The sequence below is a fragment of the Ursus maritimus genome, unplaced genomic scaffold, assembly GCF_017311325.1.
Source record: "Ursus maritimus isolate PB19 unplaced genomic scaffold, ASM1731132v1 scaffold_17, whole genome shotgun sequence".
NCBI lineage: Eukaryota > Metazoa > Chordata > Mammalia > Carnivora > Ursidae > Ursus > Ursus maritimus.
In genome coordinates this window covers 54,775,794-54,789,451 of record NW_024424119.1, presented here as the reverse complement: position 1 = coordinate 54,789,451, position 13,658 = coordinate 54,775,794, and the positions used below count along the sequence as shown (strand labels likewise).

Below are 13,658 nucleotides of genomic sequence, written 5' to 3'. Positions count from 1 at the left end.
GGGGGGGGGAGAGAGAGCAGCCTCGTTATGACCCCGCGCCGCCGGGGCCCAGCACCCGCGAGCCCCCCACCGCGTGAGCTCCTCCCGGGGCCCGGCCCGCCTCCGATCGACCGCATCGATGGGGGTGGGGGTCTGAGCCGCCTGGTTAGCGGCGCCGCCTGAGAGATGAGAGGGGCATCCAGGAGACTGGCTTGAGGTCAAATAGGAGTTGGACTCCAGACCGTGCTGTGAGACCTCAGGGACTTAGTGACTTCGCCTCCAAACCTCAACGTCCTCATCTGTAAAATGGGGACCTACTGTGACCTCACGGGGCTATGCACACCTTCTGGAGATGATCATAAAAAGCTGCCCTTTACCTCCCTTAGCCTGTACTCAAAGCAGCCTTCTGTAAATGGTAGACTTCCATAAGAAGCCCCCCCCCAAAAAAAACCCTTTCATTTATTCATCCCACAAATACTTACTGAGTGACTACTATGTACCAGGGAACTGCGCCTCACCTTTCTCATTGGAGATGAGGTAATAATAGCATTACCCCCATAAGCCTGCTGTAAGCATCCAAGAAATTACTGTTTGTGAAACATCAAAGGCTGGATAAATAGTTCATGAGCCTCGGTTCTTCCTCTAACCAAATTTCACAAGGGTTTTTTGAGGACCCAAGTGGGGTGATAGCTGTAAAAGGTTTAGCTCAATACTTGGCATGAATTAGGTCTTGAGCAGATGGTGTCTATCGTGGTGACAGTGTCCCCCACAACACACACACACACAGGCACACTCCACCCCACCTTCATTCAACAGGTTTATACCAAGCACCTCCACCAGGCCCTACACCAGGGACAGAGGGAAATGTACATTGTCAGAGCTGGAAGGGGTTTTAAAGATCATCTCGCCCAACATCTTGCCTTTAAAGATCGAGAAACTGAGACACAGAGCCATTCCCAAGATCGTGCAGCAAAACCGGGACTCAATCCAGGCTCCCACTGCTCAGCCCCTTGCTCCTTCTGCCCCACCCTCTGCCTCTCTGCTATCCCCTCACCCCCAGCCAACCTGCCCCCGGACAATTTATTTTGTCCAGAAAACAGTGCCGTTCGTGTCCGGACTGTGGTGGGAGCTCTGGGGGCATCAGCCTGCTTGAGCCAGTAGCCTCATGGGCTCGATACTGCTGGGGATTGAAGCAGGGTCCCTGGAGACCGGCAACCTCCCTGCCACAAACACATGCGTGCACATGCTCACTCTCTCATTCTGAGTTCCAGGCGACCCTTGTCATTGTGGCCTCAAGGAGACTACCTACCATGTTTGTTCTTTTTCTGCTCCTCCTCTAGCCCGGGCACACCAGGGATCCCCAGGAAGGTGTTGTGTGAGTTTCCATACCACACCAGCAGCTCCTGGTCAGGAGGGATCATCTGCAAGGAAGAAAGCAAGATGAGATCAGGGAGGCAGCAGTCCCAGGGGTGAGAGTCGGGGACTCCGCACATCCCCCTGCCTCCAGGAGGCAGGTGTCCTGCACCTGCCATGGAGACGTGGATCCAGTCTCAGCCCTGAGAAAGCCACACTAGCCATCCCTAGCAAGCTGCATAAACACAGAAGGCCCTGGGATACTCTGCCCCCACCCCCTACTGCCCCCTCCCAGCCCAGACCTTCTCGCCATTTCTGTCCTATCCCTGCTGCTGGGAACAGAGTGGCCGCCCAGCCGTGTAAGAGTTCCCAAACTGACAGCAGCAGAATGCAAGGCTTGCAGTAAGCTGATGTAACAGAAGAAGGAAAGCTAGAAAACTTTTCATTTCTTACTGAGGGGAACCTGAGTCAGCCAGCCTTCCGGTCTGCAGGGCTGAGCCAGATGTTCCCAAGGAGCGTGGGTTGCAGGGCACCCTATGGTACTTGGTTACATCCTGTCTGATAATGTTCTGGAAACATCTCTCGTGCGAAACGCCCACAAGGCAGCGCCACCCCACATTTCCTCTCTCCCGATCACAGGCTCTGTGTGACTCCCGGCACACGGCAAATACTAAAAAAGCAACATTCGGACTGAGGAACACCTCCGCCGCAGGAAATCCTGGGGCACACAGCCCGAAACACAGTCCTTTTCTACAGGAGAGAACTCCACAGATGGCGACAGTTCTCTGCTAATCCCAGGGGAGGGCCTGCACCAGGGAAATGGTGAAGGCCACCAGGAGGAAGGGGTTTGCCAAGACAGTCCAGGGAGGCTGTGGAAGGCCTGATCCTGAGGGGGCATTGACCATAAACCCCACACTCCAGGATGTCCCAAGGGGCCTGCAGGCCTTTGGTGAAAGCCAGTTAGCCCTCCCAAGTGGGGAACCCTCGGGCCCCAGCCAGCTAAGACAAATGAGAGAGATGCGGCGCCTGGCTGGCTCTGTGGGTGGAACATGCGACTTTTGATCTCGGGGTTCTGAGTTCAAGCCCCACGTTGTGTGTATGAATGACTTAAAAATAAAATCTTTAAAAAAAAAAAAAAAGACGGTTGAAAGGGGACAGCCCCCACCCTCCCAAGCCTGCCCCCCATATGGCTGGCTTTGACACCTACCCTGGGGGTCACTCTCTGAGCTTCCCAGAGAAAGCTGGACACACCCATGCAGCAACCGGTTTGCCTTCCTAATGGGTCCTCACCCGCCTCGAAGGAGTTGAAGCGCCAAAGATACCATCTCAGGGTATCTGCAATCATGCAAGAAGAGCCCCCCCTCTTTTGGGCTCCCTGGTTACAGAGAAGGCCCCACCTCCAGCCTGCAGAACCTTGCCACACACAGGCCCCCTCTTCCGGTCAGAGCCAGGAAGACCCTCGGACCACCACTGCCAGCTCTGCTCAACCCTGATAGGAGAGGGGTGGGAGAGGAGGGGCGGAGGAAGGGAAGCGTGAGGGGGCCCAGTCACTGCCATCCTCCTGAAACTCAGCCTGGGGCCACCGTGTCCCCGCCCCCACGGCCCGTGGGGCGTCACGTCATGCTCTCAGGGGCAGTGAGTGACCGGAAGCCAGGCAGGGAGTGCCAGCCCAGCTCGGAGGCATAGGGCTCGAATATGGAAGAAACAAGTACAGTCCCGGAACCCAAGGAAAATTAGGTGGTGCCTCAAAGAAAGCAGACAGATTAGAATCTGGCAGCACAGCAGAAGTCCTTGAGGCCATTCATGGTCATGGCCATCGTCCCGGGGGTCAGCGGGACAGAGCTGGAGGCCCTGCTGGAAAGGGGACGGAGAAGACCGAGGAGGATGGAAGGAAAATATTTAAGATCAATTCGTTGCGCAGGACGCTGCCCTCTGTGTGACGCTGCAGATGGACCCTCAGCCACCGGGCCCCTGGGTGACCCTAGGCAAGCACTTATCCTCTCTAAGCTTGAATCCTCAGGTGAGGGAGTAGGGGAACATGATCCCTGAGCTCCCCCAACTCTGAGACTCTGATTGTAAGTCACCTCGGACACTGTCCCGACCCCTGGCTTCCACTTTCACAATCAGGGTTTTTCCAAAGCAGCCAGCCCCCCATCAGACTTGTCTGAACACGAGAGAGTGCTGGCAGAGGTCACACAGGTCAGGGTCCACCTGGGCTCCCCACCTGCTGAGCGTGTGACCTTGGGCAAGTTGCCTTCTGGCGCCGGCCTCCATGTCTGTCTGGGACTGTAAAACAGGGACAGCGCCACTGCTCAGGCCTCCCGCGCTCAGGGCTCAGCTGAGCCGTATGCAGAAAACTTTCCAGGGTGGATGGACGCAGGAGCGCATGTTATAATTTTCCCTGAGCTCACCAACGTCTCAGGAAGCTGGCAGCGCTCTCTGGGGCATCGAGTCCCACAGGGGTCCCCACGGAGCCTGCAGTGTGGCACGGGGCCGCCAGCACAGTTAAAACCCAGGGTGACTGGCGGCTTTGCTTTCGGTGATGGACAACAACACAGGCTGGGCCCCGGTGTCCCAAGGACCCGAGCCCCACACCGCTGGGCCACTGCCTCTGGCTTGGCTGGGGCGGGGGACAGCCCGGGAAGAGCAAGCTCCCAGCGGATGGAGCCCTGAGCCGCACCTCCACCTCCAATCTCTGGGCGGGAGGAATCAAATATCCAAATCAACACCAGCCTTCTCGTTGTAATTGACAATAATAATTGTTATTAAATGTAATTGACAATAATAATTGTTATTAAATGCTCCCCAACCCACTTTGGCACCCCAAATCAGACGCTTAACGGACTGACTTTGGCTCGGGTCATGATCTCGGGGTCCTGGGATGGAGGCCTGTGTTGGGCTCTGTGCCCAGCGGGGAGTCTGCTGCTCCCTCTCCCTCTGCCCCTCCCCACCCCCACTCATGCTCTCTCTCTCTCTCTCAAATAAATCAATAAAATCTTTTTTAAAAATTAAAAATATATATAAAATAAATACAACAAGAACAGTGGTGCTGAATGAGGAGAAGCCAAGGGGCATGCACAAATCCTGAATATTGTTCAAAATGGTTATTTGGAATATGATTTTCTGAATAAGAGCTTCGGTAGTGACTTTTAACATAGAGTGCATCATTATTTACTAACATAATTTTTACATGTACTAAAATTAATCTTACTAGTTAATTTCAGAAATTAAAACAACGATGCAGACTCATTGACAAACAGGTATAAACACATAAAGGGGGTGTAACCTGAAAAGTGAATCTCTCTCGCACTCTGGACACCCTGCCACCGTGACCAGTGTTCTGTGCTTCTTTCCCCAGAAGGGTCTGTCGTTTCAAGACTATTAAAAAGTGCTGATTTAAGGTTCATGGGGAACAGCGTGACGGGCAGAGTGGCTCCTATTTTTCTACATGAGATATCTGATTTTTTAAAAAATAATGAGCACATATTACTTTTATACTATCTCTATATTAAAGAAAGAAAATCGAGGGGCGCCTGGGTGGCTCAGTCGGTTAAATGTCCGTCTCTAAATTTCGGCTCAGGTCTTGATCTTAGGGTGGTGAGTTCAAGCCCCACGTTGGCTCCACTTTAAAAAAAAAATCTATTAGGAAGAATCTACTGGAATTGAGAACGGCACAGATATCGAGAAGCTACCAGCACTGGGGAAGGCCGGAAGTGGAGTCTCTTGGCTCTTCGGAGCTCTGGGAAGGCAGCGGCAGCCCCTGACCTGGACGCCCGGTCCCTGCTTGCTCGCGGGTACCCTTCATGCAATAACCCCAGAGATCCAGACCAGGAGACCCTCAGGACCAGGAGCCTCTTCCCGGAGATCCTGGCACTATTGTCCACAGGCTCCCAGGGTCCTGGCAGCTGACTGTCGAAGAGCAAAGAACAGCCACCGTCTCCCTCCCGGGCTTCCCGGTCCCTCAATTACTGCCGTTTCTTTACAGCCAACACTGGCATGGCCCTGCCAGGACTCTCCTTTGGGGCCGGGAGAACCAGAATCACGTCCTTCGTTCACTTTTCCAGGCAGCAGGGACTGATTCAGAACACACAGTAAACCAAATAATTCCCCCCAAGAAACCGAGTCCTGTACCATATAATCCACATCCCCGAGATCCTGGGAGAATATCGGGGCCTGAGTCTTCCCTTGACGAATCACATAACCTCTCAGCTTGTGCTTCTTAACCTTCCCTACCAGCCCAGACATTCTGTCCTGCCCCTTCCTGAATTTGTATTATAAATGGAAACCGATCTGGTTTTGGTTTGTTTTCTTAATATGAATGTATGTCACACTATTGAACAGGCTCCCAGGAGGCACTGACACCCTCCCTTTTCCCCCCGGGCGGTGCAGAAACCCTAGTCCAGAAGGATCTCTGTGTCATCTGGACCACTATCAATTTCCATTGTACCACAGATGTCCTGACACACCAATTAATAGAATTCCGGCAATACACATTGGCCGGGGAGGCCCCACGGCATGGCGACCAAGGGCTCTGCTCTGGGGTCAGACAGGCCTGGATTCATATCACAGCTCACCAACCTCCTGTGATCTCCTTGAACCTCAGTTTTACCATCATTAAAATGGGGATAATGATAGTAGCTCACAGAGAGAGAGGACTAGATTCTTAAAAATTTGCTGAGACCCTCCGAGCGGTATCAGCAGGTGATAAATGCTCCATGAATGGTGGCATTTTTAATGATGCTTATTATTAATAATGAGGGTGCCCTAACTGCATCCGCCCCTGAGCAACATCAAAAGGAAAATGGTGCCAAGAAAAGCAGCCATGGGACTCGGGGGCTGCCGGATAAAAGGCTCGAGCACTTAAAATGAAAAGGTAAGTAGCAGGAAGGAAAAGCCCACACTTCAGGGCACAGTAATCTGCCAAGACATAGGGAGGGGAAAGACTGGGAATTTTCTTCCCAGTTCCAGAGTCCAAAGCTTTCATAACTTCTTACTAAATCCTTTCCTTGAGCTGAGTTTTGGCATCAAAAGTCTTGCCTCCCAGGGTCGCTGGTTTTGTTTTCCTGGGAGAACGGGGGTCCGTGTGTTTCCCTTTCGACCCAGTCCCCATCACCTGCAGAAAGACTTATTCATTCAACACCGAATGGTCACTTGCTATGTGCTGGGAGCTTTCTAGAAATGTCATTTTAGGCACCTCGCGTTATAGTGAATTCTTCTGCGGTTGAATCGTCAAGGAGAATGCCCCAGGAACAGCACGACATAGATTCAGCCAGAGGCCAATCTGCCTGGGGGCTCTCCACCGACTGGCCGGCCTTGAAACCCCATCTCCATTTGGAGGGCTATTATTTTGTATTTGTGGAAAATTGGAGAGGAGCAACGGTGCATTCTGCTTATTGAATAAAGATGGGCCTTCCCATTTTGGGGTGAGTAACGGGTTCTTCGTATGGACTATAAATGGCACTTCTAAGTAACAGAAAGACTAAGGAAACAGATCACCGCCAAGGCCCATCTCCTTGGCTAACTCGCACGCGGGCACAGAACAAACAGCCCGTGTACTCCAGAGACTTCAGGGAATGGCCTGGGGGAGAAGCAGTTTGTTCCGGTGGAGCCTAGAAGGGCCAGTGCGCCCTGGCCGCTGCCCGGTGGCACGGTGGGTGGTCACACCGGCCCAGACACGCCGCTGCTCCAGTAAGTGGAATCTGGCACGGCCACACAATGATTTGAGAAAAACTGCCACCACGAGAAAAGTGTCCAGCTTTGCTGATGAAAAGCAAAATGACCATAAAGTGATATTTTGTGTTTGCCTGTCCCTCACTCAAACGGTCCCTTCTTCATAGGCTTGCTCCTCCGGGCAAGCGTTAACTGCAAAGCCGCGGTATCTCGCTCACGGTACCCTATGTGATACAATTTCTTTTTCCTGATTCTCTTTTATTAACTTCAAACCTGATAAAATGTAGATGACTTTTTTTTAATCTTATAAATTCAGATTCCTCCCTAGAGATATTCTTCAGCCACTCTGTCCTCTGACTCCGAATTTCTGTAGAAATTTCTATTAATGTTTCCTGACTCCGTTGAGGCTTCAGCCAGTGTGATCTGCACAGGGAGATGACCTGAGGCCCCCCGAGTCAGCCCCAGCCGGGAGTCCTTCGGCCTGAATCATACAAGCATTCCCACGGTCTCTCGTGTGCACGCGTGCGCATCTGTGCTTGTGGACGTGTGTGCGTGCACGTGTGTTAGAGGGGAGGAATGGAACGACGGTGTGTCCCCCGTCTCATCCGTATCAGGATGGCCAGGAAGCCATGCACGAATGTGAGGATCTGTGTATGAGGCTGGGAGGGGGGAGGGGAGAAGGGGGGAAGATCCTGGAGCGTGCTCTCTGCTAGAAGTGAGGGTCAGCCACACCTGAGGCTGATTCTGGGATGTCTGGTGGGGAGCCCTTGTTCCTACAGGGTGGTGACCCAGCCAGATGGTCACCGGAGCCACCTTTGTCCTAGACCTTTGTCCTAGGTGCCTGGGCCACCTTCGGTCCTACCTTCACACAGCCCCATGCTGTTCCACCTCACTTGAACACCAGTCCAGAAACTGGGTACCCTTCTTTACCCTCCACTTCCTTGTCCTCCCAGAGTTCGCCCCTCAGCTGGGACCCACTCCCTGGCCACACCAGTATCCAGGCAAAGACCATTCTGCTGTCATCCCTGGGAGATTTCCTTGAGCCTGGTTATTGAGGGTCAACTGGACCCCAGTTCCAGAAGATGCTAGGCCCCAGTGCCCCTCGGGCCTTAGAAAGATTTGAGGTTCTGAGTCCCAGGGACTATAGGGAAGTCATTCTCTGGCCCTGGGAGACCTCCTTTGGACCTCTCCAAAACTCAACCAAACCCAGCCCCACCCCAAGGACACTGTGCCTCTCTCCACTAGGGGGGTGGAAGCAGGAGGCCCAGACAAGTGTGTGGGGGGAACATCCCCACCACCCCCACACAGCACTCGCCACCAAACTGCCACGGGGAAGGAGGGCAGCTTGTCCCGCTCCTGGGCCAGATGCTAAGCATATTTCCTGCCAAGAGACACTGTCCAGAGGGTCTCGACAGCCTGGCCCACCATGGCTACCACCACTTGGCCTGCTTTGTGCCCTCGGGAGATTTTCTGCCTCTGCCCAAGGTTTCCCTATCGGGAACAGCTCCTTTTTCCATCTTCCTGAACCTTCCATGACCTGGGCATGGCTTAGCTACTCGCAACCATGGGATGTGGTATTTAGCTGCTGCTCTCTTTCCCTTTCCCTTGCCTCTAAGCAGTTCCATCCGGCATAGGCATTAGTCTAACTTTCGCCCCAATGCCTGGTAAGAGCCCCCAAGTCCCTCTGCCACCAAGAGAGCCCCAGCTTCCTTGTCTGCAAACGGTGGATGATCGCAGAATCCTCCCTCGTGGATCAAATACACAAGGATTATAAAGGAGAATGCATCCACAAAGTCTAGGAGAAGCCTTAGACAGCGAGTGATCCATGTGTCACAGCCAAGACTTAAGAATCATGAGCCACATATCAGCATCCCCCGCGTGCAGAACAAGGAACGACACACAGGGAAAATGCTGCGGGCACAATGCCCTCTCTCTCATCCAAATGCTTTCCCCATGTCTTGCTCTCTGCGTCTCTTGGTTTCTGAACCCCCGGACACCCTAAGCAGCTGTCCGGGGACCTCACTGTCGAGGTGCTTATGACATTCACAATGACGTAAAGTCAACAGTTCTGTCCCTTCTGATCTACAGCCCAGAAAACCACGAAGCTCGTGCTCCCAGAGACCAGGATGCCTGGGCCCCAGTCCGCCGGCCTGGGCAGGGCCCGCAAGGCTGTCCTCAATGCTCCTCCACCCCCCACGGTCCCCGGACACGGCTGCCTGCACCCCTTCTCCCGGCTGCCCCCCGGCGTCGTGCACACAGCACACACTGACCTCGATGGCCTTGTAGAAGATGCTGGTGCCGATCTGGACCACCTCCAGGTTCTGCTCCTGCTCGTTGCGGGCACACTTGATGTAGGTCATCCAGCTTCGGTGGTCCTCCTGGCTGGCGTCAATGAAGTAACGCACCGTGCCGTCCTCATTGAACACCTGCATGCAGGTACAGGAGGGACGGAGTGAGGCACGCTGTGTCACAGGTGTCACCTGTGTCCGGGCCAGGCCCATGCAGACATATCCACATATGCTCTCTCCATCCTCACGGCAGCCCCAGGGAGGGGGAGCAGCTGTAATCACCTCAGTTTTCCAGCTGAGAAAAGGGGGCTCAGAGCAGTGCAGTGACTTGCCTGAGGCCAGCCAGCTGGACGTGACCGACAGGGAGTCAGTCTCCAGGGCCCCACAAGCTCCCGCGGCCACATACTCGCCATCTCCAGAAGAAAAGGGTCTCCAAGGGATCACTGAGTCGACAAAGTGGCATCCAGCTAACTCCCTTTGGGGAGGTGCTCCCCAAAGCAGCGGAGAGCACGGACCAGGACTTCAGAAGGGGACACAGGAGCTTGGAGATGGTAGGCTGGCCCACCGTGGCACCCTAGTCTGGCCCAAGCCCCCTTGTGGGAGCTACCAAGAGTACTCAGAGATCAGACTGGACCCCAACTTCCTAACCTAGCAACAAATGAAGAAGATAATTACTGGCCCACGCCTCGAGGGAGGGAGGAGGTGAGGTCCAGAGAGGCATCTGGACCATCCCCCTGTTCTATTCCTCCTGCGCCTGTGACCAGAGGCAAGATTTGTCACATTGGGCTCCTCCAGGGACTGTCAGGTGGGGGCTGTGGTCGGGATCCACACAGAGGAGGGAAGGGAAATGAGATTAGGGAGAGGGTGCACAGCCTGGCCTCTGCAAGGAGAGAGCCCCAGGGGGAGGAAGTGCTTTGGGAGTGGCTTTCTCCTAAGGGTGTCCTAAGGGTGGCCGTCCCTGGCATCTGGCACTGTCAGAGGAGAGGAGGGTCAGAAGGCCTCTCGGAGCTTCTGGCACTGTCAGAGGAGAGGAGGGTCAGAAGGCCTCTCGGAGCTTCAGTTTCCTTCCGTAGAATGGGAATAATAATTCACAGGCTGCTGAGATCATTTGGTGGAATGCGGGCCACTGACTCAGAAAGTTGACTCAATGCCAATTTGTCCCCCATCATTTCCAGTTGTCATTATGCTGCCTGGGCTGAGAAGCCCATTCCTTGGAAGCACTAGCCCTTTCCATTCTCCCCGCTGGCCACCCTCCCCCCGCAGGCCAGGGTGGCTCAAAGGGCCTTTCCTTGTAGCCTCCTCTGGAAGAAAAGAATGCCGGTGGCTGGGAGGTCGCCACCAGGGTTGGCCTCTGCGCTGTCGCATAACCCTGGGCAAGTGACATGGCTGCCCCGGGCCTCAGGGCCTCCTGGTGAAGTAGGACCAACAACAGTCCCTAGGGTTGGTGGTAGGAAAGAGGGTCGGATTTTCCGAACAGTGGCCTTAGCAGCACGGTTTGGGGAGGCACCTCCAGGCATCCCGCGGTAGGATCCACCGCAGGGAGCACGGGGCCCAAGCACCCCAAGCTCCCCGCAGGGGCGACAGAGACGGAGTGGCGGCTGCCTGGGGCAAGTCCGCCGCATCCCTCTCCCCGGCCCTCACCTACCTCCCACATGAGGTTGTTGTTCTTGCAGATGTCCACGTGCTCCGGGGCGATGACCCGGCCAGTGAAGGGGCCCATCTCGGTGCCCGCCTTGATCCACGTTTTGGAGAAGATGCCGAGGCCCTCACCGGGGATGGAACTCTGCGCGATGATCACCTCCGCGGGCAGCACCAGGCTGGACAGCTTCTGCACCTCTGTGATCGCCACCGCGGCAGGGGGACTGGGTCAGAGCCTGAGGCAGAGGATGGCCGGCCCCTCCCGCCAGACACCCAGGCCGGTCCTGCCCACCAGACCAACCTCAAACCCGCCCTGGAGCGACTCCAGAGAAGTCACTGGGGTGTGTGTATGTGAGGGCGCGCCGCCGCGGTGTGGGGGAGATGGGCTGGGGGTGCTCAGCGCAGGAGTCTTCTCGGTTTACAACCCGGGGACCCTCTGTGCCCTCCGAAGCAAGAGGTGCTTTGGAGTTCATTTCTAGGGTTTGGGTCTTTCTTTCTTTTCTTTTTTTCTTTTTTTCTCTCTCTCTCTTTTTTTTTTTTTTTTTTTTTTTTTTGTCTCTCCACTAATTCTCCAAGCATCCGCAACCTTCTTGCCCTCCACCCTGGAAGAGTTGAAGAACGACTGTGCCCACCGCAGCGCGTGGTTTTACAAATGGGTAAACTGAGGCCAGCTCCCAGAAGGAGGTGATAGCCAAGCCGAGACCTCCCTTCGGCGGGACGCTCGGCGCTCTCTGCGCCTCCCTGCACGGAACACAGGGCGCTGTCGAAGGACCCCGGATGCGGCCAAGAGCTCTCTTTTCGCGGGTGCGGGAAGCCCTGCGCCTCGGGGCCAGCTGGCGACAGCTCTGGGAAGAGACCTCAGGCTGCGGGGGTGGGGGGAAGCCGTGGAAGCTCAAAAGGAACGCGGGCTGCGGCGGGCCGCCTCCAGCGCTCTCCGTCTGACCCCGGCCGGCCTCGGTCCCCCTCCGCGCCAAGGATCCGGGGTGCCAGCAAGGGCGGCGCCGGGAACCCGGGTGAGCCCTGAAGTCGCCTCTCTGGGCGGGAAGAGCCGGGCGGCCCCCAGCCCCCCGGGGGGTCCCCCTGCCGGGCCTGGCAGCGGGAGCGGGAGCAGGGGCGGCGAGGCGCACAGGGGCGGCCTCCGTGTCTTACAAGGTTCCCCTCTAAGCTACCTGGGAAAATAGCCGGCGAGCGGCTCGGCAGAAAGGGGGAGGGGGGGTTAAACGGTGTCCATTGCGGCGCGGCCGGCAATTTGTCACGCTGTTAAAGTGATAGCATTCATTCGGCTCCATTCGAAAGAAATTGCTAATTCTAAATTCATTAGCCCTGGAAGAATGCTGTAGCAGTAAATTGTAGCTCAATGCGGAGGGGACTTGTTTAAAAGGGGCCGAGGAATTCCCCTTACAAAAAGGGGGGATTAGATGGTTGACATAGCGTGAATGGAAGTGGAATTAGTCTGCACGGTAAATTAAGAGAGGAACAGAAATCGTCCCGGGGGAAGAGAGGGCGACGCGCAGAGATGCCAGCGCCGGGGAAAGATATTGTTTGCAGGTTGATGAGTGAGGAATAAGAACTTGAGACATCTTAAAGAAAAGAAACTTTTCTCGCTCTCTCTTTCTCTCCCTCGCTCCCTCCGCGGCTTTCTCTGCCGGCCTGCCCGCCCTCCGCCCCCTCCCCAGCCCCCCTGCCTTTTAAAGTTCTCGGTTGAAGTGGGAACTTTCGCGGGTCAAGCCCAAGTTAACTAAATGAATTTTAAACCCCTTCTTTTTGAGTCAACTGCTATTACACGCCTAGTAAGGCTTTAAATGCCGGGAACCCGCCGACTCAAAGGGGTGAGGGGCGGGCAGGGGGGCGCCGGGGGCCGCAGGGCCCGGGCAGTCTGGACGCGGCGATTCCTTCTCCGAGCCGCGCGGGGCTCGGAGCTGCTTCCCGCCCCGCCCGGGCTTTAGCTGCTCGCGCCCCGGTTCGGCTCCCGGGAAACTGAGGCCCACCGAGCAGCTGCAACGCCGTGGTTGGGGCGAGCGGCCGCGACGCGCCGTGTCCCTGCCGCGCCCCGGGCGTTGCAGGTCGGGGAACCCGGCGCCGCCGGCAAGAGGAGGCGCGACCGGCCTCGACGGCGCGACTCACCGCCGGAGAAGGACTGCGCCAGGACCTCGGCGGTGAAGGCTGTCTTGGGGCTGGCGTGGTGGCTCTTGTCCTCGAAGAGCTGCTCGCCCAGCACGTTGCGCCAGCGGCCGTACAGGAAGCTGTGCAGGATGTCGGAGGTGATGACCTCGGCCAGCGCCAGCCCCGGCGCCTTCAGCCCGGTCTTGAGCACCAGGGCCTCAGCCGGGAGCACGGAGCCCATCATGGGCGGTCCGGGGCTCGCCGGCGCCGGGGAAGGACGGCCGGGCCGACGCGGGGATGTGGCGGGCTAGAAGGGAGCGGAGTAGCGAGAGAAGAGGGCTGTGCTGGAGGAGAAGGAAGAGGAGCAGGGGGAGGACGACGACGAGGAGGAGGGGGAGGATGTAGGAGGGAGCGGGAGGCGAGGCGGGCTGGGAGGAAAGTGAACGAGGGGGAGCGAGGCGGAGAGGGAGAGAGATGGAGAAATCAGCAGAGGTGGCAGAGGCGGCGCGGAGGGCTGGAGAGACGGGGGTGGAGGCGGAGGCGGGTGCGGGGGGTGCGGGGCGGGTGGGAGGCGGGTGGCTGCAGAGAAACGGCGGCGAGGGGCTCTCGGACGCGCGCTCGCCTCTC

The 13,658-nt window shown here is 56.4% G+C and overlaps 1 protein-coding gene across 1 annotated transcript in view; it reads right to left on the bottom strand.

Moving 5' to 3' along the window:
- Positions 1–13,275, bottom strand: part of PRDM12 (PR/SET domain 12) — a 13,780-nt gene extending 505 nt beyond the window's left edge. Inside the window, exons 1-4 of the mRNA XM_040631412.1 lie at positions 13,053–13,275; positions 10,936–11,126; positions 9,273–9,428; positions 1,289–1,400 (exon numbers count right to left, since the gene is read on the bottom strand). Of these exons, the coding sequence (XP_040487346.1) occupies positions 1,289–1,400; positions 9,273–9,428; positions 10,936–11,126; positions 13,053–13,275 (682 nt within the window). The remainder of the gene's footprint in view (positions 1–1,288; positions 1,401–9,272; positions 9,429–10,935; positions 11,127–13,052) is intronic.
- Between the last annotated feature and the right edge of the window lie 383 nt (positions 13,276–13,658).